This window comes from Trematomus bernacchii, unplaced genomic scaffold (genome assembly GCF_902827165.1).
Source record: "Trematomus bernacchii unplaced genomic scaffold, fTreBer1.1, whole genome shotgun sequence".
In the NCBI taxonomy this organism is placed as follows: domain Eukaryota; kingdom Metazoa; phylum Chordata; class Actinopteri; order Perciformes; family Nototheniidae; genus Trematomus; species Trematomus bernacchii.
Window position 1 is genome coordinate 6,606,906 of NW_022987641.1, and position 27,229 is coordinate 6,634,134.

The 27,229-nt window shown below is 41.3% G+C and overlaps 1 protein-coding gene across 1 annotated transcript; it reads left to right on the top strand.

Annotated features, from left to right (window-relative positions):
- Positions 1-1,947: 1,947 nt before the first annotated feature.
- On the top strand, positions 1,948-25,759 carry ntn4 (netrin 4). The gene is made up of 10 exons (XM_034133563.1): positions 1,948-2,324; positions 3,776-4,329; positions 9,911-10,189; positions 16,657-16,783; positions 17,426-17,611; positions 23,124-23,337; positions 23,457-23,542; positions 23,950-24,018; positions 24,110-24,283; positions 24,650-25,759. Exons 1-10 carry the CDS (start codon positions 2,198-2,200, stop codon positions 24,787-24,789), a joined length of 1,956 nt encoding a protein of 651 aa, XP_033989454.1. The 5' UTR covers positions 1,948-2,197; the 3' UTR covers positions 24,790-25,759.
- Positions 25,760-27,229: the final 1,470 nt, after the last annotated feature.

Below are 27,229 nucleotides of genomic sequence, written 5' to 3' on the forward strand. Positions count from 1 at the left end.
TAACTCATACTGTATTTCTTATAAAATTATCAAACTCTGTTAAATTAAACTATTATCTTATTAATTTGATTACAAATGACACTGTATGTGTGTGCAGGCATGTTAACATAATAACTGTATATCATATTAAATGAGAAAATACTTTACACATTTTCACGTATTTAATGCACAAGGGAGTATACAAAAACAGGATTTACCATGTGGTTATTTTATATAGACTATATACTGCATCATGATATTGTTACTGAGATAGGAAATGTTATCATGAAAGAAGATTTTGGTGATATCACCTGGCCAGAATTTGGTTGGCCTATTTGAGCATAATGACTGGAGTTTTAAGAGATCTCCACAAAGAGCAGGAGACTGAAGCAGGACAGAGAGAACAAAGTGAACAGGTGAGACAGTTTCTTTTGGCTCACTGCTTATTGGACTCAGGTCAGATGCACAGAAAGCAGGTCACGGTCCGATTACACAGCAGACAGAGAAGCCAAAGCCATGCTGTGTTCACTGGAGCCTTACCCCAAATGGGATAGAGCGGAAAAAACAATTTTACAACATCCATTTTTATTTTACCATCACTGAGCACAGGGGGGGCAGCACACTGCTGCCTGGGTTGTTTCATATGGTTCATACGCAGGCTGGAACACAAGCTTACATTTGCATTACTATAACCAACGAGTAAAGCTTTGATATCAAAACCAGAAAAAATATAATGTATTTATCCCGAGGGGAAGTTGGTTTGTGATAGTTGCATCATTTTTATAATAAAAAAAAAAAAAACATTAGAAAAAAGACGAACACCCAACGTAAGAAGTTAAAGTAAAAACATGCAAATTGTATATTATATAACAACAATTATATGAAAAATGGCAGTGTTTTATTAGTAAGAGTTTAAGCATCAATGTAATGTATTATATGTGAATGCCTTTGTCCTTCAGCTGTCTGTCTTTTATGGGGCATTGAGTGGCTTTGTTGGGAGTAGACAGCATTGTAAGCAGAATTAAAAAGCTTGCAATATATTTGGCTTGCATATTTCACTGGTTTTCTATGGAAAAAAACATTGCTGTCAACAAAGGCTGCAGCAGAGCAACCATTCGGTGTAATTTGAAGTGCGTAAGCAGAATCACTCTGAGTGTGCGTCTCTCCATCCAAAGCCAATTAGTCAGAAATGTGGATTTGAGGCTGAGTACTCACTTACCTCAGCTTTTCATCAGGCGCCACGTGGTCAGCACAGGGGGCCCAAACCACGTCATATCTTGAGCATCTTGAGTATTAATATGTTACTTTTATGTATTAGTATCTTATTTTTAGTATCATTATATCTTAACCAATAATAAAATAGTATTACTATAACTAATGCCTAACACAATTTTTTTGTTATACTCATATATATATGCATTATGAAATATACATATAGAGAAAGTATCCTATATTCTACCACTTGGACATGAAAATAATTATATAGATATGGAAAAATATGTTTTATTTGATTTGTAATGCTTAAAAATGTGAGGAAAAAAATATTGCTCATAAATATGCCAAAATAGTAGCCCAATAGAATAATATTAATTGAAATGAATAATAGGATTTTAATGCAGTGTTAATGCCATCATATTTGTACTGTAGTATATCTACTTTGACTAACTTTAATTAACAAATCTGAGTAGGCTACTTTCACATACTCAGACAGATACATTTGAACGTTTTGTACTGTTGGATGAAGTCAAACATTTCATTATACACACCTTTAATCCTGATCTTGGACCCCCTCGAAAAGGCCCCGTGGAGGTTCCTCCTGGACCCTCATGTTGGGCCCCTCCCTCCCTCCCTCCCAGTGTAAGGAGCAGGTTGTGGGCTCCATCCATGTGAGAGCTGCTGTAATGTTCCTTTAAATGCGAGATAAATGTGGAGGAGAGGCGGAGCTGTTGCTGTCACTACTCCACTCTGCTGCCTCTCCTCAGACAGAGATCTGCGGGCAGAGCGACGCACACTGCGGGGAAATGAAACACACTGCAGGACCCGAAGCACCCGCACTCTCCACACACACTCAGCTCCTCTCTCTGCGGGACACCACGCACCGTCCGGGATCATGTTGTTTCTTCACGACTTATTATCGGCTTATTGGATCGCAGCTGAGTGAAAGAGAAAGTCCACACTGGATTTGAACCCTATACGCACTATACTTCTGCCACCGTGGATGAAATCTGTGCATACTTTATGTCTGAATAACTCCAGCGGATTCTCACATATTTCGGATTATTATTTTAAACAAGGAGATATGTTGATTTTATTTGTGATCAGCCTGGCCGTGCTGTCAGATGCAGGTTAGTAGGATTTTCTTTATTACTTTTATTTAGTAAAACCAAACACAGTTATTGTCACAGGTGCAACATTGAAGATCTTGCTTGGATTTTTTGGCAATTTAATCTCTCACTAAAAGAGTTTCTACTTTGGATTTCTAAACACATGAAGCCACATCTTTAGAATACGAGTTGATACAAAATCATAAGCTAAATAATTCAACTCAAGTTCCGTATTAAGTTATAGAAAACAGAGTTGTTGCCTAATTGTTGTTTACTGCCACATCTTTTTTTGGTGTTAAATAACATAAGAGCTGAACCTAACCCCTTTAAGAACCAAAATTGGGTGAATCAAAGGTCTTAATTTAACACATTTACTAGATTTATTCATTAACGTCTAATTAACCTTGACAAAGTGATTGATTATTCAGTCTAAATCTTCCCCCTATGACCTCCCCTCACACAGACAGTTATGTAATTTCTGCTAACAAAGAACATCCCTCAAGAGAAAGGTTCCTCAGTGCAAAAGTTCAATAATTCAGCCTCTCAGGTTTAATATAAGTGAAGGCATTGCCATGAAAAACAAAGCGAGCTCCAGGTTTAAGATAATAAATCCACATGGAAGATGACACTGTGCCCTCGGGAGGCGTCTGAATGCTGCGCATCCTCCGAGCTGCCAAACTTTATCTGTGTTAGAGTCCATGCTGGCTGCATTCTGCGGCAGGTGGGTGCACAATGCACCTATTATCCCTTTTGAATACGATTTCCGATCGAGGTTAATCACTCAACTTGTGTACACACACTCACTGAGTCACTCTTTTCTTCCCTCAACCACTCACTCTCGCACATACTCTGGTTCTCAGATTCAGGTGTTTCTGTTCACTAAACTCTCCAATACCATAAACAATTATTATGAAGTAAGTGTTAAACAAGTTTGGGGTCAAATCGGGGCATTGCACATTAACTAACAAGACTTTTTTTTGCTTAATCTATAATGACAAAAAGATCTGCTTGGATAGGAAACATTTTCCTCAGTGTTTTTCAATTGGGTTTTCTGGCTATTTGAATTGCTCTATCTTTTACAATCTCTACTTTTTTAGTTATTAAAGTAACTTTAACATTTTTACATTCTCAATTATCTCAAGTTGTGTATCTGTTTCGTCTTTCTAACCCCAATCTCCCAAAGAAAAATCATCCTAGTGTATTGAATATATAATTTTAGTGTTATTTGAATGCTTCAATGCTGTGATAAAGTCTAATCCCATTGACCTGCATTGTATTGGGTGAAGGAAGAGATCTCAAAATGGGGATGAATACTATGAAGTTTGCAAAATACCACCATGTGTTGCATAATTTGGGTGACCTGACCCTTTAAGCTGAGGTCAAATGACCCATTTGACACTCTGGATTCCACGTTTTTTAGTTTTGTCACCTCCCATATTTGCAATTGAAACCGTTTTATTTTCTCCCTCCAGGTCTGTCAGGTGACGTGTTTCAAGCCGGTGTGTCCCCTCGCTGTGAGAGCCGGGCCTGTAACCCCCGCATGGGTAACTTGGCTCTGGGTCGGCGGGTCCTGACGCAGACCGTCTGCGGAAACAACGGCACGGAGCTCTACTGCTCCTACTCCGACCCCAACGTCAACCTGGCCTGCAGCGCCGCAAAGTGCGCCAAGTGCAACGCCGGCTTGCCCCTCCTGTCCCACCTGGCCAACGCCATGTCCGACTCCTCCTTCCGTCACCCCAACACCTGGTGGCAGTCGGCGGAGGGGGTGGAGTCTGAAACGGTGCAACTGGACCTGGAGGCAGAGTTCTACTTCACGCATCTCATCGTGGTGTTTCGCTCGCCCAGGCCTGCCGCCATGACCCTGGAGAGGTCTCAGGACTTTGGGAGGACGTGGAAGATGCTGCAGTACTACGCCGGAAACTGCACCGACACCTTTGGGATGGAGGAGGGGAAGGCAGGCGTCGGCCGGGATGTGGCCATCTGCACATCCAAATACTCCGGGGCGTATCCCTGCAACCGTGGAGAGGTGAGGAGGGAGCTTACCTTTTACATCAGATGTTAAAGGGATATTTCAAGCCTCAAAATAACCATATGCTTATAAATTGCTCACCCGGTGTTACCTGAAAATCTTGATGAAACTTTATTTTTCCTGCTTACTTCCACGGAGAATGAAGAATCTAAAAACAGAGAAAGGTCTTTATGAATTGAAGCAAAACTATGTCAAAAACATATTTTTACAAAATCTCAAACCACTAGTGTTGCATTTAATGCTCCTCCCAATTTTTTTCCGCTAAAACTGTACAATTTCAAACAATTCCGTCTTGAACGGATGAGTAGTGCGCCTCGCAAGTGTGACACTGTTGATGAGGAAGTGTTGAAATAAGGTTTTGAGCCCTAAAATAAATTAAAAAAAATGATATATCTGATATTTCCTTCAGATATATTGCCCCCAAGTGGCCAAAAAATCAGTTGATGAAGGGTGAAAATAAAAAAATCTTGAAAAGAACAGCGGGGGAGTAAAAAGGTAGAAATATGAAGGGTTTATAATCTATATCTATAACACAAAGGACATGCTAAGTCAAAATAACTTCAAATGACTGTAAGTTCAATAGTATTACGTTACACAATAATGGTTCTCTTTTTTAATCATAACAAAGATTTCTGTGCTTTTATCAATTCATGACTGCCTGCCAGAAGAGCTTTGGGGGATCTGATTAAAATCAAGTCTTGGTTGAATTCCCACTATTTCTCTTAATATAAACAGTCGTATCGCTCAGAAAGCAGGTTGACGCAGGTGGGAGAGGAGGGCGGACACACACCTGCAGAGAAACGCTGGGGGGGGTGACGGAGAGTTTCCTGCTCAGCTTTATCTTCCTCTATCACTGAATTGCTAATTACGTCATATCATAAATGGGCATGACAGGTAAACCCTGCTACAGAAAGACGGCAATGCTCTCATAACCAAATGGTTTTAAATGTATTATTATTACCCTTCCTACTGGAACAAATTCAGTCCTGTCCGCAGTAAGTCACGCAACATGCAAGAGTCATACAGTCATAGGACAGAGCAGAATGAAAGCAGAGCTCAGACAGGTGGGGGAAACTGTGTGGTGTGTGTGTGTGTGTGTGGTGTGTGTGTGTGTGTGTGTGTGTGTGTGTGTGTGTGTGTGTGTGTGTGTGTGTGTGTGTGTGTGTGTGTGTGTGCTGTGTGTGTGTGTGTGTGTGTGTGTGTGTGTGTGTGTGTGTGTGTGTGTGTGTGTGTGTGTGTGTGTGTGTGTGTGTGTGTGTGTGTGTGTGTGTGTGTGTGTGTGTGTGTGTGTGTGTGTGTGTGTGTGTGTGTGTGTGTGTGTGTGAGCGTGCATGAGTGGGTGTTTAATAGGCGTACTTTGACTGTAGCACGAGAGGGCTTCCTGAAGTCCATTGATGTTTAATTGAAGCAGTGTGTGTCAGGAGCTGCTCTGCAGATGTGAGTGGAGGCGCCTGCCAAGTGTGGTGCTGCTCGGACTCCCTGCAGAGCTCTCAGATGTAACGTGTGTGTACGCCCTCTTTGAAGAGCTCCGCTGCTACGATGCATTTAAAAATAATCAGCCGTTATCACCTTATCTGCTGCTGTTAGTGTGGTTTGCATGCTCATGTAGGAAAGACATCTATGCATCTATTTTATGATTTCCCCTACACATTGTGTGCATGAAGGTGTGAAAAGAAGCAACTCATTTTCCTTTCTGTCTATTCTTGTCTCTGTACTTCACATCTCAGCCACCTGTGCTGAGAGCATGACCTTTGACCTCTAACGCCTCAGCTGATGACACAGAGGTTAAAAGAGGTCAAGTAGCTCTCTGTCAGATCAGGAGCTACTCAGCTGTTCTCACTCTTTCTGCTTCAGTGTCTTTTGTTGTAATCATTTGTCAACTATAATGACAGTAAAACAGTCAGTGGCCTACGCTAGGCAATGACAACAAAGCCTTATAGTGTGCAGTACGTGTGGGTGTGTGTTTCAGGGATGTAGCGCCTCTTTACCAATATAAAAAGTATCTATAAGCATTATTATCCAAATGTAATAAAACATTTTCTAGACAACCAAACTGTATGTTTTTTCAACAGAAATCAAGCTCATTTACACTCAGCAGTGAACAGACTTGAATTGAAGCAAGCATTTTAAAAGAAGACATAATTAACAAAAATAATGTTTTTGTTGCAGCCTTATTATAATTATTCAGTATGATCTTTATGTCATTAAGCTTAATAAGATGGTGATCAACCTCCATAAGACAAATACTTCAATACTTCAATGAAATATGAAAGCAATGTTAATAAAACACATGACTGACTCTATAACTTGATTTAAAGTTTGCCTGCATGCATGTCTGGAATTGTTGTTGGCTAAGGTTACCAGACGGCAGGTATTCTCAGTTTTCTTTCTCCCGCAGCAAACATAAAAGCATGTCATCTCTTGTGCTGAAAGCATTTCATGTTCACCTGTAATGTGGGGAAAAGGTGGTGGTGTGTGTGTGTGTGTGTGTGTGTGTGTGTGTGTGTGTGTGTGTGTGTGTGTGTGTGTGTGTGTGTGTGTGTGTGTGTGTGTGTGTGTGTGTGTGTGTGTGTGTGTGTGTGTGTGTGTGTGTGTGTGTGTGTGTGTGTGTGTGTGTGTGTGTGTGTGTGTGTGTGTGTGTGTGTGTGTGGTGTGTGTGTGTGTGTGTGTGTGTGTGTGTGTGTGTGTGTGTGTGTGTGTGTGTGTGTGTGTGTGTGTGTGTGTGTGAGAGAGTGAGAGAGAGTGAGAGAGTACGCTGGGTTTCTTGTCTTATTTATGAGGTCAGCTGGGCTGGAAGAATGTGAGTGTTTGTTGTAGAGACTGACCTCCTTAGGGAAGAGAGCAAGACCAGCCAACACACATTCTCTCTCACTTTTCCACCGTTCCTCGAGCACACACACACACACACACACACACACACACACACACACACACACACACACACACACACACACCACACACACACACACACACACACACACACACACACACACACACACCACACACACCACACACACACACTTGTCCGTGCCCTTTCAGATAAACACATACAGTCGGCTCTCCGTCTTTCTGCAGGGAAGGAAGTGCCGTTGCTCTGATGGATGTTGGTACTGTTGGCTAGACACCCATCCCCCCTCTCTGTTTCCCTCTCCGTCTTTCTCCTTCCATCAATGCCCATTGTGCCTGTTTACCAGATTACAGTCCACAGCTCTTTGATGGAATTACGCCTGTTTAAGCCAGACGTACTTTTATTTTTCAGCCTGGAGTAGACACATGGCCCACAGTGAACCCACTGCCTCAGATTGATTTAACTTTTTAAAATGTGGCGCAATTGGCCTGACATTTGTTATATATTTTCGACGACAGGTATTCAACTTAAAAAAATCACTGTTGTTTTCAACAGAGACACATGTTTAAAATAGCAGATGTGCTTCATTCTGCATTTGCAAATTCAATTACAGTTAAAGGTTCCCTATGGAGTTTTCTTGTAAACTAATGCCAGTATAAATGTTGATTGTCTGTGTTTATCCCCAAAGCATATTGTGTGTATCCTTGAGGCCCAACAAACCCAATGAATGCATGTCCTTTCTCTTAAAACATTTACAAAGTATTTTGAAATCATTTATAAATGATGCTGACTGTCTTATTCCCTACCTTTTACGACTGGAGATTGCTAGTTTTTTTTTCATATATAACTACCAAATCTAGATAAATAAAAACGCCTACAAATGCGTCACAATTAGTAGCGAAAAAGGGGAGGAAAACCAAATAGGAAGTTGAATTTGTACCGTAGTATTGTTGTAATTTCTATTTATTCTGTTGTTTTTTATTTACTTAATATGACCACAGATACAATTCTAGATAAGTGGAACCTTTCTTCCTTTTGCTAGCCCCCCTAATAAAACCTCTTAGTGTAAATACACCTGGGGAAACCCAGGTCAGGCTTCACATTATCATAAATGTGCATTTAATCGGCGTATGTGCCAACAATAATAATTTGTTTCCACATTCAGAGGAAAACTACGAGGCATCATTGGGTAGTAGTACAAGCTGCAAGAAGGCCTTGTGTGTAATATATGTTGTGTAAAGGGGAGCAGCACACTGATGTCTATGTGCATGCCAGTGTGTGAGTGTGTGTATGCCGGTGTTGCTGTGGTGTCCCCGGGCTGTCGCAGGCCTTTTGTGCAGCCCTGAGTTATGTGAAGCTGGATCCCGTCCCTGTCTTTGTCTGGCCTGCTCTCCGTGCTCTCCGTGCTCTCCGTGCTCTCCGTGCTCTCCCTGCTCTCCCTGCTCTCCCTGCTCTCCGTGCTCTCCCGCGGACCGGCGCCCCTCGTCCTATTTGTCGTGTTCTCTTATTTGTGGACCACAATGCCGTGACCCTGAGACCTTATCCAACAACAGGGAAATTAATAGTGCTCCTCCCATCACACTCCACCGCCAGTCATCCAGCCAATGAGGGAGCAGCATGGGGGCTTTTTGCTCACATCTTGGTTTAACTAAAGAAAATACACTCATAAACACACACACACACACTACTCGTCCAATGATATAAATGACGGAAAGCTACAAAAAAAAACACACTTTGTTAAGAAATGTCTTTCACAGCGAGAGTTGGGGCTCACACCAACTTTATCACAGCAGCGGTGTTTGTAACTAGTGGCAGCAGTAGCCATGGCGATGGCAGGCATCCTATAAAGGGATCTTCCATTTGAAGGATGTCCAAGGACTAGACAGGGAGGGAGAAATAGGGGGAGAAAGGTTGCATTTAAGGACACCCAGCACCGCCATGGTCACGTGGGGACGCAGTCAATAATCGCGGGGTGAAAGGTTATATTAAGAAACTACCCCCCCGTTAACATGACAGGTGTACTGACATGAGAAGCATCAACAAACCAGATTGTGCCATAAAATTCAGCCGGCTATTCACTCTAAATCAGGAAGTTGGTACCATAACAGAATGGCTCTCTATCTCCGTAAACTAAAGAGGGGGGGGGAGAGGGGAACCATAAAACCTCACAAAACAACTCCACCTCCTGAAGGGGAAACCAAGCCTCTATGAGTTAAAACTTGTTTTCACATCCAAGTCATATATCAAGTTTGAAAAGTTCCACACCTAAGGAAAAGTGGACTTCACAAGCCCAAAGAAAAGTTTGTGATCCACCACTTTCATTCTTCTAAAAGTCCATTAAACTCAAAGGGACAACACTATTTACCCAATCTACTTAATGGTGTCATGTTGACAAGAACGACAAATTAAAGTAATGAGAAGACAATAAATGATGAAGCTGTTTTGCTTGTCTTGTCATTTTGGTGCTTCTTGGTATGATCTATTTCAGGATCACTTAGGTTAGGGTAAGCTGTTGCAGACAAATCAATAAGTAAACATTTTATTTTGGGTTTTAAAACTTCTTAATCTTGTGTTGCCTGTAAGAAAGGTTGTTATGCATTTGGAAAAAAAAGAAGTTATTTCTAATGAAATTGCAAGTTTCTGTTGTGTCTTTTGTTGGCTGAAACCTATTAAAACACAGACCTGATTTGTTCTGAAATGTGACAGCAGATCTCTCTTTCTGACAAATAGGTGATCTACCGCACCCTCCCCAAATGGGAGTCCCTGGACCCGTTCGGGCTGGAGGGCCAGCAGCAGCTGAGGGTGACCAACGTCCGGGTCCGGCTGCTGAAGCGCCAGCCGTGTCCCTGCCAGGCCAAAGACCTCGCCTCCGCCCACGTAAACCTCCCAACCCGACACTTTGCCATCTATGACCTGATCGTGAAGGGAAGCTGCTTCTGCAACGGACACGCAGAGCAGTGTGTTCCTGCCCCGGGGTACCAGCCCATCAGAGACCGCACCAACCATGTGGTAAGAGAGGAGCAGGGAGTTAGAGTGCATAGCTTTGAAACTTAACATGTACTAGCGTGGAAAAAATTATACTTTTAAATGAAAATAACTCATTTTACTTTTTACACACACACATCTTGTTTGACCTTTAATGGCTGGCATGCCATACACTTGCATTAGTGTCCCCAGCTGCCAGCAGATGTGTTTGTGAAGGTGCAATGCCAATATGAACAAGCTTATCATAACATCAATCTTGTGTGGCACTAGTTGTCAAAAAATACAATTGAAATACAATAGATCATAAATTAAGCATGGCTGTTAATTATTGACCTTAGAAACAGTTGTTTGACAAGAAAAAAGTGGTTCTTAAGTTAAGTCAATGTTAGTCAGTTGCTATGCATGTTATCTTGTTTGCAGCCTTGATGCTGTGCTACTGATTGCTCTTCCTTCAGTCTGTCTTGTTTTGCCATTCTGACATTTCTGACATTTCTTTCACTTGTTTTGGTATTTATTACACAAGTAATCACACCCCATGTGCCGGCTTCTCACTTGCTCTGAGGAAGATTATAAGGCTTGATACTCTCAGACTAAACAACTTGTTCACTTAGTGTTGGCATTCGTCTTAATAACAGACTCCACTTCCTGTGTTCGCCTGGCTCTGTCTGCTCAGATAAACATCTGCATTTCCCGTCCATAACAAACCCAAGAGGTGTAGATATGAATTCCACTGAGCGTAAATGACAGTGTTGATCTGTGTGTTTAGATAAAGGTGTGAACAGACTGATTCAGTGTTTTTCCTGGAGAAGCATAAGTGTTTATGCTACTATCACAACCATCTCCACAAACAGATATGTCTGTTCTGCTGCAATCAGCGAGGCGCAACGGGAAAAGTGAAAGTCAACAAGGAGATTCCTTCACAACGTGTTTAGGCAAAGACATTTAGACCATGATTTGGGTGGGAAAACATTAGAATTTTTTAGGCTGATGGATATGTTTTTCTACATAATCCCAGAAAAGAACAAACATTTTTAATAAGGATCTCTTGTTTAAAAAAAAAAAAATCAAGATATGTACGTTTTTAAGCCGAGAAATTCACTTTGATATTGTTTTCTGATGGAAAACCTTTCCTTACCTCTTTTAACGTTTCTTTGATATACGTATATATATATATATATTCTTATCTCTTACTATTCTATTTCCCAGCCTATAAGTCATTGTATGCCTAAAAGATAAAAGGACATATACCCTAACATGTAGGACCCTGGAAACAGCTGAAAAAAAACTTCATATTTCCTACCGACTCAAAGCGGATGAAAGTCTTTGGTATTCTTTGTGAAAAATGAACAAAACGATTCATGTGTTTTCTTTGCTGATACCAGCTCTTTTGTAATGAAGCAGCTGATAGCCGATTTATTGGACACAATCTCTAAATCTTTAAATCTGACTATTTTCATGCCAAGAAATTCCTAGAGGCTCTACTGAGTGTTTTCAAGAGGATTTCCTTCTTTTGAGGGCAGAAAATATTTAGACCACGGGGCTGTAAAACTGTACCCTGCACGCCAGGATAATAATAATAATGATAGATCATTGTAATGCTTAGATGTGTGGCTGATTCATTTTATCATCAATATTAGTTCAAATGCAACCAAGACTTAAAGTTTGAACAGTAAATCCTTCTCACAACATTACCTCAGGGCATCGAAGCGTCATTCTGCTGTGTGGCATGCGGGCAGCATTTGGTAAACATGCAGAAGTTATATAAGTGACTTTTCCTGCGAAGTTATCAGCAGTTTGTTTTATGTTTCGACCCAGAGCCGCTGTTTCTGGCTAAACCCAAACAAGCAGAGCAGCTCAAGATGGGGCAGAGATTACTGATCTCTCACAGAAGGGCGTGTGCAGTAATGGAGGAAGTATGGCAGATGTTATTTGCACCCAGGTGACTATAGTGCGCAATGCTATTTGCACCCGGGTCTCTATAGTGAACAATGCTATTTGCACCTATGTGACTATAGTGAACAATGCTATTTGCACCCAGGTGACTATAGTGAACAATGCTATTTGCACCCGGGTGACTATAGTAAACAATGCTATTTGCACCCGGGTCTCTAGTGAACTATGCTATTTGCACCTATGTGACTATAGTGAACAATGCTATTTGCACCTATGTGACTATAGTGAACAATGCTATTTGCACTCGGGTGACTATAGTGAACAATGCTATTTGCACCTATGTGACTATAGTGAACAATGCTATTTGCACCCGGGTGACTATAGTGAACAATGCTATTTGCACCCGGGTGACTATAGTGAACAATGCTATTTGCACTCGGGTGACTATAGTGAACAATGCTATTTGCATAGGTGACTATAGTGAACAATGCTATTTGCACCCAGGTAACTATAGTGAACAATGCTATTCGCATCCGGGTGACTATAGTGAACAATGCTATTTGCACCCGGGTGTCTATAGTGAACAATGCTATTTGCATAGGTGACTATAGTGAACAATGCTATTTGCACCCAGGTGACTATAGTGAACAATGCTATTTGCACCCGGGTGACTATAGTGAACAATGCTATTTGCACCCGGGTGACTATAGTGAACAATGCTATTTGCACCCGGGTGACTATAGTGCACAATGCTATTTGCACCCGGGTGACTATAGTGAACAATGCTATTTGCACCCGGGTGACTATAGTGAACAATGCTATTTGCATAGGTGACTATAGTGAACAATGCTATTCGCATCCGGGTGACTATAGTGAACAATGCTATTTGCACCCGGGTGACTATAGTGAACAATGCTATTTGCACCCGGGTGACTATAGTGAACAATGCTATTTGCACCCGGGTGACTATAGTAAACAATGCTATTTGCATAGGTGACTATAGTGAACAATGCTATTTGCACCCGGGTGACTATAGTGAACAATGCTATTTGCACCCGGGTGACTATAGTGAACAATGCTATTTGCATAGGTGACTATAGTGAACAATGCTATTCGCATCCGGGTGACTATAGTGAACAATGCTATTTGCACCCGGGTGACTATAGTGAACAATGCTATTTGCATAGGTGACTATAGTGAACAATGCTATTCGCATCCGGGTGACTATAGTGAACAATGCTATTTGCACCCGGGTGACTATAGTGAACAATGCTATTTGCATAGGTGACTATAGTGAACAATGCTATTCGCATCCGGGTGACTATAGTGAACAATGCTATTTGCACCTATGTGACTATAGTGAACAATGCTATTTGCACCCGGGTGACTATAGTGAACAATGCTATTTGCATAGGTGACTATAGTGAACAATGCTATTTGCACCCGGGTGACTATAGTGAACAATGCTATTTGCACCCGGGTGACTATAGTGAACAATGCTATTTGCACCCAGGTAACTATAGTGAACAATGCTATTTGCACCCGGGTGACTATAGTAAACAATGCTATTTGTTGTGATAATTTCCTCTAGCTGATCCAAGAGCCTGTTAAGAGTTTATTTTGCTGATGAAGTAGGACTAATTTCTCAAAACATAATGTAAACACAAAATAACCAAATTAGCAGATTCCTGGTTTTCACTGGAGAGGAAGGCCAAATCTGTCCATCCATATATTTATCCAGATAAAAATAGCTGAGAAAAAAAAGTGCAATTAAGTAAGAAGGCCAACATCAAATTTCAACTTGTTTGAATTTATTTATTTTTGTTCATCCTATTCCTTAAATATAGGCTACAGAGCAGCATCATCTTTTTTTCTGTTGATTGTATCTTTCGTATATGTTAGTCTTTAGTGCTAAAACACTGTGAACGTAGATGTAGATACAGATGTATTTGTTTCATTTCTTTGTGAGCTTCTGTCCCACCACATGGGGATGTTTTCTGTTCAGGGTGATTACACTGTCTGTTAGTTAGCCACAAAGCCAACACACACATAATGACATCCAGCGACAAGCACTGGAGCAGCAATTAGTCCTCAATATGTGTGTTCTGTTTTTCAAAACCTCACTGCCTCTCTTTAAAAAGAATAAGAAAAATTACCTTTTAATTACATAAGGGGAAAATTAGTTTTTCACTTTGTTGTTACAAAAAGGGCCCTATACACAAACATTAACTTTACTTTACATCTATCTGTACTTAATTTACTCATTATTTTCATATGGTTTTCACCTACAGTACATCTTCCTCACGTATTTCTATTTCGTATTTTCATTCGTGTCTTCTCCTTAAAGGTTTTCAATTTGAAATATAGAGTAGGTTGCCTCCACGTGGCTCCCAAGATCACGATGACTGAGCCTGCGCCTAGCAGTTGCTAACAGCGCTAACAGTGCAAATAACAGCAACGATGCTGACAGAGCTACCAATGGTAACCTGAGGGTGCAATCTGGAGTGTGGGCTTTAAGCTTAAAGACTGCATATTTGTACGTGCATGCTATCAACTACTGATACAAATTAGGGCTGAACGATTAATCGATTTTAAATTGAAATCGCGATTTGAAATGATGCGATTATCAAATCTTTTTTTTTTTTTTTTTTGTTCTTGTGTGTCAGTCATCCACACCAATCAGAAGTGCTGTGCTCCACATGTACCAGCCATTGTTAACCAATCAGAAGTGGCCCATGATAGAAGGTGAGATTGATCCAATCACCTGCCAAGTATTTTTGAAAGTGCCTGCCCTTTCCAAATGGCTTCCAATGGAGCTTCCCTAGATGGTCTGAGTCAGGTTAGTAATGCTCCATCACATGTTCTAAATCTATTACAGGGTGAATCTTAAACTGAAGCTTGACTTTAAAGCAACCCAATGGAAGTTTCATGTAAGTTTAGTTCTTTCACTCGTAGCTCGGGCTGCGGGGGTGCTAGAGACGGGAGCATGTTGATGCGACCTTCCTAGCCGGAGATATGGCCGCATTTTACAATAAACTTCCGTTGGGTCGCTTAAAAACAAATATCGCAAATCGAATCGCAATATTTGTCAGAAAAATCGCAATTAGATTATTTTCCCAAATCGTGCAGCCCTAATACAAATACTGCATATTTGTACCTTTTTGACACATAGATAGTGACATTTGATGCTAAAACTGTGGTGTACAGGACTTGCTATCAGCTTCCGATTAAAGGACGTTGTGTGTCCATTTTTTTGCAGAAAATAAGTGACATACAGTAAGATGCTAAAAATATGCAAACTATGATCTATAAGCACGCATCAGTCCGGTTCTGCAGTGTCCTACGAAGGCTGTGCTCGAGTTTGCATGGTTGCATGCGTGCAGCTCTGAATGTATAGGCTAAATAGAATAATTGTCCCATATCACGGGATGGTTAAACATGTGAAATGGGGTGAAATACCAGCTGTTTGGACCCTGGCCAGCTGCTGCTGCTGTTGCTACCCTTTTCCCCTTTCTCTGGTCCATTTTTTCTTTTCCTGCACCCCTTATTTCCCTTCACGATTTTCCACTTTTCTATGAATTACTTCTATTTAATTTTTGCAATATGTGTCATTAGCTATCCTGCTTCCTTTTTGCCTGATCTCTCATTTGTGCAATTGCTTCCCCCCTATTAGCCTTTGATTGAAATGGTGTAAAATCCGTAATGTATGTTCACCTTCACATTGCTGGACTGATTTTAGGGTCAGAGAACATGTTGGCTGTTTTCTATAGCATGTGGATGTGTTTAAGTCTTTACTCTGTACAGTGTAAATCAGAGCCGTCACCCAGCGTGGGAAACAAATGCAAGAATCTTTGTGTGCATTTGTAGTTATTTTCTATATTGAGTGTGTTTACCTCTCGTTGTGTAATACTTGTGTGTCAGTGTGTGTGTGTGTGTATGTGTGTGTGTGTGTGTGTTTTCTACATTACAGTTGCACGGTGTAACGCAAACAAATAAAGAGCTTCCTCAGATGCCTTGTCCCCCTCCCTCCTCTCCTTCAATCATTATCCAGCATGCATGGCATTCCAGCTCACAGGAATGACAAGGAGATTGTTATTGTGGTCTCATCGCTGCATACTTGCACTTTTCTCATGCACATACACACAAACACACACACACACATACACACAACACACACACACACACACACACACACACACACACACACACACACACACACACACACACACACACACACACACACACACACACACACAGGCTTTTCAGGCCAGAGGCCCGTTCTTGTTTCCAGCTATGAAGCCAAACAATCAATCTCCATTCACTAATTTTCAGGCGAGAATGTATGAGAGATAGCGATGGAGGGAGAGGAAGTGGAGAAGAAGAAGGGAAAAACAGATCTTTTATAGAAAAGAAAAGAGAAAACAAGAAATGGAGTGTGTGAAATCTAAAGTTAGCCCAAATATGCTCGTCCTCACGTGGGAACCTTTTCCCTCCATCACACTGACCTCTTTGTTCTTGACATTTCTACCTCTGTCATTTTGCCTTTTTGCTAATGAGCTGTCTCCCTCTCTCACCCTCTCTCTCTCTCTCTCCCTCAGGTCCATGGGAAGTGTGTGTGCAGACACAACACTGCAGGTGATCACTGTGAGCGCTGCAGTCCTCTCTACAACGACCGACCCTGGCAGCCAGCTGACGGACTGACGGGCGCTCCACAGGAATGTCGGAGTAGGTCAAAGAAATACAGTTTCACCTTAGCAGAGACACTTAGAAAAATCCTAGCATATAAGTAAAAAGCCTAGCACTTTCGGAAGGGAGTAAAATATTAAGATGTGATTCCTAAATTAAGTGTTAATAAAACATGGTGTAACATAACCAAATACAACGAGAACACACAGCTAATAACAACAAAATTGCCCAAGCATCGATAAATACAGCATATTATTATATAAAATATTGTGGAGAAAGTATGAGAAACTGCAACATTTCATAATATAGAATGTAATCCTTGTTCAATCATCAAAAATGTTTGCTGAAACACACACACAGTGACATTCGGGTTGAGTGCCTTGCCCAAGGGTAGTAAACTAAACCTCTGAATGTACCAGTTTTTTCTACATACTTGGTCTGTTATTGGGACTTGAAAAGTTCACCCATTGATTCCTAAGCCAAGTCCATACAGACTGAGCTACTGCCCAATGTGTACAAAATTCCTGAAATATGCCTCATTGAAGTCGTTTAAGATTAAGTGCTTTTCACAGGCAATTCCCATATAAATAAATGGCCACTCAAAATGCCAATATCCAAACTATACGTCAACCAAAGGTGCAGTGACTTACAGTTTGTGTATATTTCCTCCCTCTCACGCAGAGTGTAAGTGTAATGGACATGCCCACAGCTGCCGTTTCGACTGGACGGCGTGGCGAGAGTCCGGCCAGCGCAGCGGGGGAGTTTGTGACTGTGTGCACAACACTGAGGGACATCAGTGTCAGAAATGCAAAGCCGGCTTCTACAGAGACCCCCAAAGACCTCAGACAGCCCCTGACTCCTGCAAACGTAAGACACATACACACAAACGCACACACACCAGATCCTGCCTGATTGAATCCCAAAATGTGCACTATATATAAGATGACTTCAGGAATTTCACTCTACATATATACATATAAAATCCAGGGATGTTGCCATGCCCTATTTCTTTTGCAAACCATGACATGTAGGACTCAGTTTAAATGTCATATAACATAATTAATCACCTCAGTGTTGACAAAGTGTTGCTTTTGTGAATCATACATTAACCTCATACACACCACACTGGCACGTCAGACGTCTTTTAAGGAATGCTGAGGACTGAGATCACAAGCCGGGACGTGCTGGATAACACTGATACGCTGATGGGCACCTGGCCCGGTGTGTGTGTGAGTGTGAGAGTGTGTGTGTGTGTGTGTGTGTGTGTGTGTGTGTGTGTGTGTGTGTGTGTGTGTGTGTGTGTGTGTGGTGTGTGTGTGTGTGTGTGTGTGTGTGTGTGTGTGTGTGTGTGTGTGTGTGTGTGTGTGTGTGTGTGTGTGTGTGTGTGTGTGTGTGTGTTGTGTGTGTGTGTGTGTGTGTGTGTGTGTGTGTGTGTGTGTGTGTGTGTGTGTGTGTGTGTGTGTGTGGTGTGTGTGTGTGTGTGTGTGTGTGTGTGTGTGTGTGTGTGTGTGTGTGTGGTGTGTGTGTGTGTGTGTGTGGTGTGTGTGTGTGTGTGTGTGTGTGTGTGTGTGTGTGTGTGTGTGTGTGTGTGTGTGTGTGTGTGTGTGTGAGACAGCAGACGGCCCACGCTCCAGCCAACGTTTATAGCATAGTTAATCATCAGATGGTGGCATTCCTACATCTTGACTCAAAGCTCAACCAACAAACTCCTGCATGTCCATCTCGGGCATGTTTTGCCATTTTTCATGCGTGACTCAGAGCTTTAGTAGCTTCAGGGTAATCATTGGTAGCAGTGTGCGTGTGCGTGTGCGTGTGCGTGTGTGTGTGTGTGTGTGTATGTGTGTGTGGCATGCTGCCCTCCGGTGATGAGACAAGTCTTAAGTAAACATGCGATAGTCATCCACAAACACAGAGCAGTGGCTACATTCCCCGTCTGATTATGTGTCTGATTTGACCAAGGTATGCAGGTATGCTGGACATGATTACTGTGTGTGTTACTGTGTGTGTGTTACTGTGTGTGTGTGTGTGTGTGTGTGTGTGTGTGTGTGTGTGTGTAGTGTGTGTGTGTGTGTGTGTGTGTGTGTGTGTGTGTGTGTGTGTGTGGTGTGTGTGTGTGTGTGTGTGTGTGTGTGGGTGTGTGTGTGTGTGCTGTGTGTGTGTGTGTGTGTGTGTATTCAGATAGCCACACGCATCGTCTGTTTGTGTGTCAATTTGCAATCAACTGTTCAAAAACATCTGGGTGGAGAACATGTTGCCCAATTGTATCACATAATCCAGGTTTCTTTCTGACTGTATACGCAAGCATGCTCCATCCACTTTCTTAAGAGGTTGCTTCATTAAAATAAGTTGCGGTAATTCTCTTAACAGAAAACCAAAATACCATTGCTGAAGAAGAAAGTGCAAAAAGATTACATAATTAAGAGTATCCATAAAAAAAACGAAATAATACCAACATATTAATAAATAATGGTAGGATAAAAGTCATCTACACTTTATGAAAAGGTCATGTGATTATCACTAAAGTCGTCCTGAGTCGAACAGGAATATCAATAGCAAGTTTCTTGTCAATCCACGCAATAGTTGTCAAGATATTTTACCTTGAACCCTGATTATCAACTTCCGGGTGCACTACAAGTCGAGTTATAGATCCCTCTTATGTGAGGGTTTTATCCTCTGGGGACCATGAATGTTTTTTACGCAAAATACCACTATGATTAATCAAATAGTTTGGACCAAAGTTGTAGATCTACCAACAATTGCCAAATGTGCCTGTGAAAACATGGCGGCTTCTATTGCAGTAGGATTGTACTAGCTCAAAGATGAATTGGATATTAAGAGCGAACAAAGAATATTTGTTTATCTTGTTTGCCAGTTTAAGACACACATTTCGTAGCAGTTTATCAAATAATAGTTGACGTAAAGATATGCCAACATGATACAGCCTTATTTCATTGCTGTTCTTCAGTATTTTATTAGTTTATTAGTATTATGTTGTTTCCCCATATTAACTTAAGACCATAAAGTTTCAACATGCCTGATAAGAGAAAACAATGCACTACCTTTTATAACAACAGAGGTGTGTTAGGGTTTATATTTCAGGGCTTGAGTGTCATGCGTGTTTGTTTTGCATCTGAAAACTCAGGTGAAAAATATGTAACTATGGAAGGCTAATGATCCTCAGTGACGGCTGATTGATAGAAAAAAGGCATGCTTTGGAAAGCCCTGAGACGAAGGTACAGGTTGTGAAATCCCGCTGACAATGGAGGAATTTCCCTCCGTCGTGAGGAACATTTTTTTCATACCAGGCTCCGAGGGGCCCTGGAAAGAAAACACTCCTGTCAAGCTTGTACACACCAAAACTCTTTAGCAGGGGGGAAAGTTACAGTGTCTGTTTATATATATATGTGTGTGTGTGTGTGTGGTGGGGGGGAGTTTGTTATCTACACTCGTTGCTCAAGCAGGTGTCTTCTTGTCATGTCTCATAAAGTTTTCATTGTTATAGCACCTGCAGCTTTCATACACAGACACACAGACACACAGACACACACACACACACACACACAGGACTCCTTGTGTAGTGACCCCTTTCAAATGCTCATAAATTCTCACGCAGATATGTAAACACACACTCTTACCAAACACAACAGCACACGTGTTTCGACTTAACATGGAACTGGGTTGGTGCTGTAATGTCGATTAATTATTGACGTGCTCATTGCTGCTTACCAAACAATAGTCGAGATTAGAGCCTGATGCGCACACACACACACACACACACACACACACACACACACACACACACACACACACACACACACACACACACACACACACACACACACACACACACACATATTATTGCTGTAGTGGTAGGGACCTTTTTTGGAATCTGTGTGTGTTATCTGTGTTATCTGTGTTTTATGCTTGTTTATAAAGTCAATACATGGGATATCTTTATTATTTTGTTGATATCGCACAGTTCAATCTTGGGATAAGGTTTATGATCTTATCTTTGTTGTCCCGGGTGATTCGTCTGATAAACTGTCTGGTTTGGTTTTCAGGAGGGTCAATGTGACATAACAAGCTGAAGACACTGTTGTGCTTTGTTCGTAATTCAAAATAGTGTAAAAAAAAAAAACGTTATTTTACAACTCTACGGGGACCACATGTTTTTTATTATTTGTATAAATGCCACATACAGCTGCAACTCACACTTATTTAGTTATGGATTAATGTGATTCATTATCTTTTGTATACAAGATGCCACATTTGCTAAACTATGGATAAAGATACTTTTTCGGTTTTTAATGATTATACTACTATAGTTACAGAGTTATAGTTCATTGGCATCTTGACATAATTGATACATTTGTGATGCACTAAAACAGGCATGAAAGTGTTACAGTTTATCTAAATGCAACTTTTCAGGAATTATTTAAAAGTTTGGAAATATTATAAATGATATTATTTCATGAACACTTAAATACTTTTAATCTGGAAAAGGTTTAATTGAGTCACAGTAAAGTATAAATGTTTAAGGTTTTAAAAACACCATGCTGAAAAACAGTCCTCTTAATTGTCCTCACTTACTTTATGATAATACTTTAGTGTCGGGTCACGTGTGAAACTTGTGAATGTAATTACGATATAGCTAACAGGTCAACTCTTGGACACAATCTACAGCACATTGGCGCTAAAAGGAATTTCTTGTGAGATTGTTTTGTCAACTGCTGTTTCCAAGGTCAAGAATTAACTTATAATCTCAGCTTTAGAGGTTTTTTCAAAAGTATGCAATCTCCAGAATGAAGTATGTGAATGTCATGTGTCATGCTTTAGTTTGAGAAAACACAACCTCCAGGACTACTACTATGACTTTTGTTATAATCCTTAGTCGAACAACAACATTGATAAAATACTTGACATACAAAAGGACCATTTGCATATTAATAAACCACCCTGTATTACTTTGAATAAGAAAATAACGTTTTTGTTCTTCTTGCATGCTTTGATGGAGATCGAAGAATCATAAAAAAAGAAGTAAAGCCTGGAGGAAATGATGTAAATGTTCCCTTTTTTTTAAACTTATTGTTCTCTGTTGAGGCATGCAGGAAAGATTGAATGTAACACAGGGTGAGAAACTGATATACAAATGGTAATTTTGGGCGTTAAGTATCCCCTCAATAATAATAAAAAAAGAGGTTAGAGTGCAGGCAGACATGCCTCGGGCCTTACAGTAAGTAGTTACAGTCATTTACTGCCAGTTGAGCTTCAAGCATCATTAAACAGCAGAGAAATGGCTCCGTAACAACACCCCCCCTTTGTTTCTCCCTCCTCGTCTTCTGCCTCTCCTTCCCCACTTCTCCCCCCCTCTTGCTCCCCTCGGGATAGGGACAGATTTATGAGGTCTGACACCTCCTCCTGCAAAGGCTCTCAGTGTTGATAACAGTAGAGAGACCGCATACAGTAGTTTTTCTCAGACTGGCAGTGGAAACATGGGTGTGTGTAAAAGTATATTGTTTTTGGAGGATGTTTAAAGAACACCATATCAGCACACAAATAGAGTGGACAAGAGGGAGGGAGAAAGCTCTGTTTGTGTGTGTGTGTGTGTGTGTGTGTGTGTGTGTGTGTGTGTGTGTGTGTGTGTGTGTGTGTGTGTGTGTGTGTGTGTGTGTGTGTGTGTGTGTGTGTGTGTGTGTGTGTGTGTGTGTGTGTGTGTGTGTGTGTGTGTGTGTGTGTGTGTGTGTGTGTGTGTGTGTGTGTGTGTGTGTGTGTGTGTGTGTGTGTGTGTGTGTGTGTGTGTGTGTCTGTGAGTGATAAGAAAAAGAGAGAGGCCTTTGTATAACATGATCCTGCAACAATACTACACACAAATAGAACAACTGATGAATGATGAAATACTTCAGTCCTGGTAATAAACAGTAGCTCAAATGACCTTTAGACTTGTTTTGTATTTTTTTCATAGATATCTAATCTTTATATGTTATTATTTCCATAAATGATTGTGTTACCTTTGTTACAATATATTTGTATCCTTACTAAGAGACTTTGTTCAAGTATTAAATATCTAAACAACAATTGGATAAAGTGCCATTACAATTATTAGAGGCTTTCATGTTCCCCAGAGGATAATTCCGAGGATGATTGTCCAATATTTAGTTTATGACCAAAATCCTGCAAAAACAATGACAATCTTAATCAAATATCTGTAGCTTTCAGAACATTTTCCTCTCAGATAAAGTACCAAAGCACTGCCTCAATGTGTAATGTAATAGAAATACAAATAAATCACAGTGTAACAGTTTGCCTCAAAATGTATGCTAATATGTCAAAATGCAACATGTGATACTTTCATAACTAAACTACTTTATTTCTCTCCTAGCATGCGGCTGTCACCCCTTGGGCTCAATGGCCTTCCACTTTGCAGACGGCTCTCTCTGCGACCCCTCCAACGGAAACTGCATCTGTAAGCCTGGAGTAGGGGGAGCCCACTGTGACAGTTGCATGGTGGGATACTGGGGCTTCCACGATTATGGCTGCCGTCCATGTGACTGTGCAGGAGACTGTGATCCATTCACTGGAGACTGTATGTTTGGGTAAGTAAAACACCTATACCTACTTATATATAGTATATATAGTATATGCAGATGACTAATGCCTTTCAATTGCAAACATTCCTGTGTGTGAGTGCTGATGCGTTAATGTGTCTGTGCAGCTCTGATCTGGAGTTAGAGGGAAACTCCAGCGAGCCGGTGAAGATTTTCAGACCCGACGAACTCTTCTCTGCCCTTCACTACTCAGGTAAGATACAGTGTGAGTGTGAGTGTGAGTGTATGTGTATGTGTATGTGTGTGTGTGTGTGTGTGTGTGTGTGTGTGTGTGTGTGTGTGTGTGTCCTCCACAGTCCAGTGACCAAGCATTAATGGTTAAGTAATGGAGTCATGATAGGACCAAAGAAGGACATCGAACAAAGGTGTGTGTGTGTGTGTGTGTAGGCATGGACAGTTTCCAAGTGTGTACTTCTCTTAGACCCCCCAACACCATCATGTAACTGCAGCTTTCTTAGGCACATTCCTCAGTGGACACACACACTGTGCTTGCATTCTTACTAGGACGCCATGCACAGTATCTGAGACCACACACACACATACACACACACGTCAGTTATGTTACGTATATTAATGTGTCCTTGTGTTTGCCACCTGCAGAGAAGTGTGAGTGCAAAGAGCAAGCACTGACCAACAGTAAACTCTTCTGCACCATGAATTATGCATACGGTAAGAATTTCATGTAAAAAGAAAAGTTACAAATCTAGCAATTTATTTCGCATTTCATTATTAATACTTGTCTCCTCTACCTGACTCATAGTCCTGAAGGTAAAAGTGCTGTCCGCCCACGATAAGGGCTCACACGCTGAGGTGGAGGTCAAAGTTCAGAAGGTGCTCAGTCAGAACACCAAGGTGAAGGTACCGCGGGGTCGGGTCACTCTTTACCCCGAGTCCTGGACCGCCCGGGGCTGCACATGCCCCATCCTCAACCCAGGTGAGAGTGACATGCTTATCTAATCCTACAGTACAGGTCAGAGGTGGTGGTCTTTACAAGACACATACCACATGTTAAGAGATTATTCGGGGAGACATGTTCCATCAATAGAGATGCAACAATTAGTCAACTGATGGATTAGTTGATCTATCGTAAGGTCATCGCCAATCTTTACGATTTGCTGATTCTCTGTGTTTATCTAAATGTAAAAGGTTTATGTTTTCCAAGATAAGATTTTTAAAGACAATTCATAACCTACTTTTCTCTAGTCTCTGACATTTTATAGACCAAATGCTTGATCTAGAACAATGATTGGCAGACTAAAAATAGTACCAGCTGTATCTGATTTTTGACATTATTTCTCAGGAGTGGAGTACCTGGTGGCGGGTCACTCGGACCGTAAGCAGGGCCGCCTCCTGGTCAACATGAAGAGCTTTGTCAAACCTTGGAAAGCCAGCTTGGGCCGCAAAGTCCTCACGCTCCTAAAGAAAGACTGCAACTGGTAGACAGCCCATTTCAAAATACTGGAGTACCAATGGACACAGGGACGACAATGCCATGGATTCTTTCTTGTCCGCCAAATGTGAGATCGGGAGCAGGTTTTAGGGGCTGAACTGAGATGATTGAAGCCCCCTTTATTTCTCCAATGAGAGCTAGTGGTGGACTGCGCCAGCTTAAAAGCATGTGGGACCTTATTTTATTGAGAGATATAATGTCTTACACATTCCTACGTAGAATTTCTTCTGCTGTTGCTGCTGCGGCTAAAGACGTTGAGGAATTCAGCGCTTTGGCCACGTGCTTTCTATTTTAAGTGACTCCCTTTGAGCGCGTTGATTAAAACTGAATCTTTTCCTCTCTGCAGCACTTTAGCCTAAGATGGACTGAGGGAAAATGGACACAAAAAGAGAGGGAGACCTATCATACACATACTAAATGACCCCCCTGACATGGAACGTGGATGGAGCATGTCTATTTTCTATGACAGTGGACACTCCTTCACACAGGAAGCAGTGTGTGTGAGTGTGTGTCTGAACAAGCCATACAAGCCACTACAGGTGGATAAATCTTAGCCAGTCCAGGTGTGCCTGTGTTGAAGAGTGAATGGATTTGACCCAAAACGTGAATGTATTTGCCTGTTTTTGCAAATGTGTGTGTGTGAGACAGAAAGAGAGTGTTAGATTGAAGAAGAATACTATGAGCACGGTCCAGATTCAGTCCAGCTCTTAAGCTTTTCTGTAGGTTTGTGTACACTTTCAACAACAGCCGTTCCAATGTTGATGATGTAACGTCATGTATATTGATTCATCTCATATTACACTAATTTCAGAAAATCCTTGTTATTCCTTCCTTTTGTGCTCTTGTACAGTATTATTTGTATATATCTATATAAATATTATGTTCATCTTTCTCCCTCTGTTTAATTGTTTTTGTATGTGGTAATATTAAAGGATAATTACAGCTTTGGTCTTATTTTCACAGTTTTGGCTATCATTTCTTTCAGGTAGGAAAATGTTTGAATTAATAAAGTAGTTGCTGTGATATGGGAACAACTTAATATTACTTGAATGAAGTTCAATGGACCAAGAAAGACAACTGGTTTGACAATAAACAAGTTGTAGGCAAGACAACAGTTAAGCCAGACTTCGTAAAATAATTTAATTTGAAAGTTAAACTAAATGTAATACCCAAAAGGTCTGCTATATTTGCTTACTGGACAGTAAGGTGAACCAGGAAGTCAGTTAGTCAGCAAACTATGATGGGAACCTGTCAAAGGACCGTCATTGTACTAAAAAAATCGTCATTTTCAATAAATGATGTGTACCTTAAGTGTCTCAGTTTTACCTCCAATTAGTCAGCATTTAACTTGACGAGTACTACATTAACAGAAACAAACAAATGATGGCCAAAACTACAAAACTGACACCCACGCTCTTATGAACCCAAAGTATCCTTTAATAGGCGCATCTGTCTTTGTTATTGAAACCTTGTTGCTTCCCAGACACACTCACATAAACTCCAGCTCTTTAACTATCTAGGCCTTGAAATACTTCGCATAAATTGGACAAAAATATCCTTATCACCCTGCTCTTTCCCACACACACACAAACGCACTCTCTTCACGCGTCTCTTCTGATTAAGTCATCCATCACTCTAACTCCCAAAACACTCTCCCCTACATTCACACAGCGCCACAGAATGTAGACCATAACAGAGAGGCCGGGCCGAGCGCACACACTCTGTTTGGGTTTGGTCGGCCTGCGTGTTTCCCACCGCCTCTTCGCCCACTCGCCGTGACGTGGTTGGCTGAGAGGTGTGGACACATTCCTGGCGCGTCGACCCGCGGGTCAAAGGTCATTCACCTGTCTGCCGGCCTCGCCTCCTCTACAGGAGGTGAGCGGGATAGGATGTTATTTCCCAGCCGGATAACCTCCTGTACCCATGTTTCCTTGTTCACGGCCCATTCACAGATTAGTGGCAGAGGGGTCACGGCTACTCCTTGTTTCTGCCAAGCTGTTTCCAGACAGCAGGGGAAGGGTGAGCGAGTGCACAGGGAAAGAGGAATGTGTCTGGAGGGAATGCCTCAGTGCTAGATGAGGGAAGTAACTAAGTACATTTACTTGTACTTTAGGTTCTTAGGTAGGCCTAGTTTGTCTGTTTGTTTGTCTTTTAGTCTTTCAATTCATGCCCAACTTACTTGAAACTTTGTTGATGGGTGCATTAGCCAAGGAAGAACCAAATGAAATATAGATCCAACTTTGATTAACATTAAAAGATAAGGCTTCAATGAAAGGGTTTCAAAATATTCAAAAAATTCATAGGACAACTGAGAAAATGTACATGAACGCTCCTTTAGAGTTTTGATTTCGGGCCTCCTGTCGAAGTTCAAATGTCTGTAACCGGAAACTTGGTAAAGAAATTGCAATTTATTGAACGTTCACTTCACTA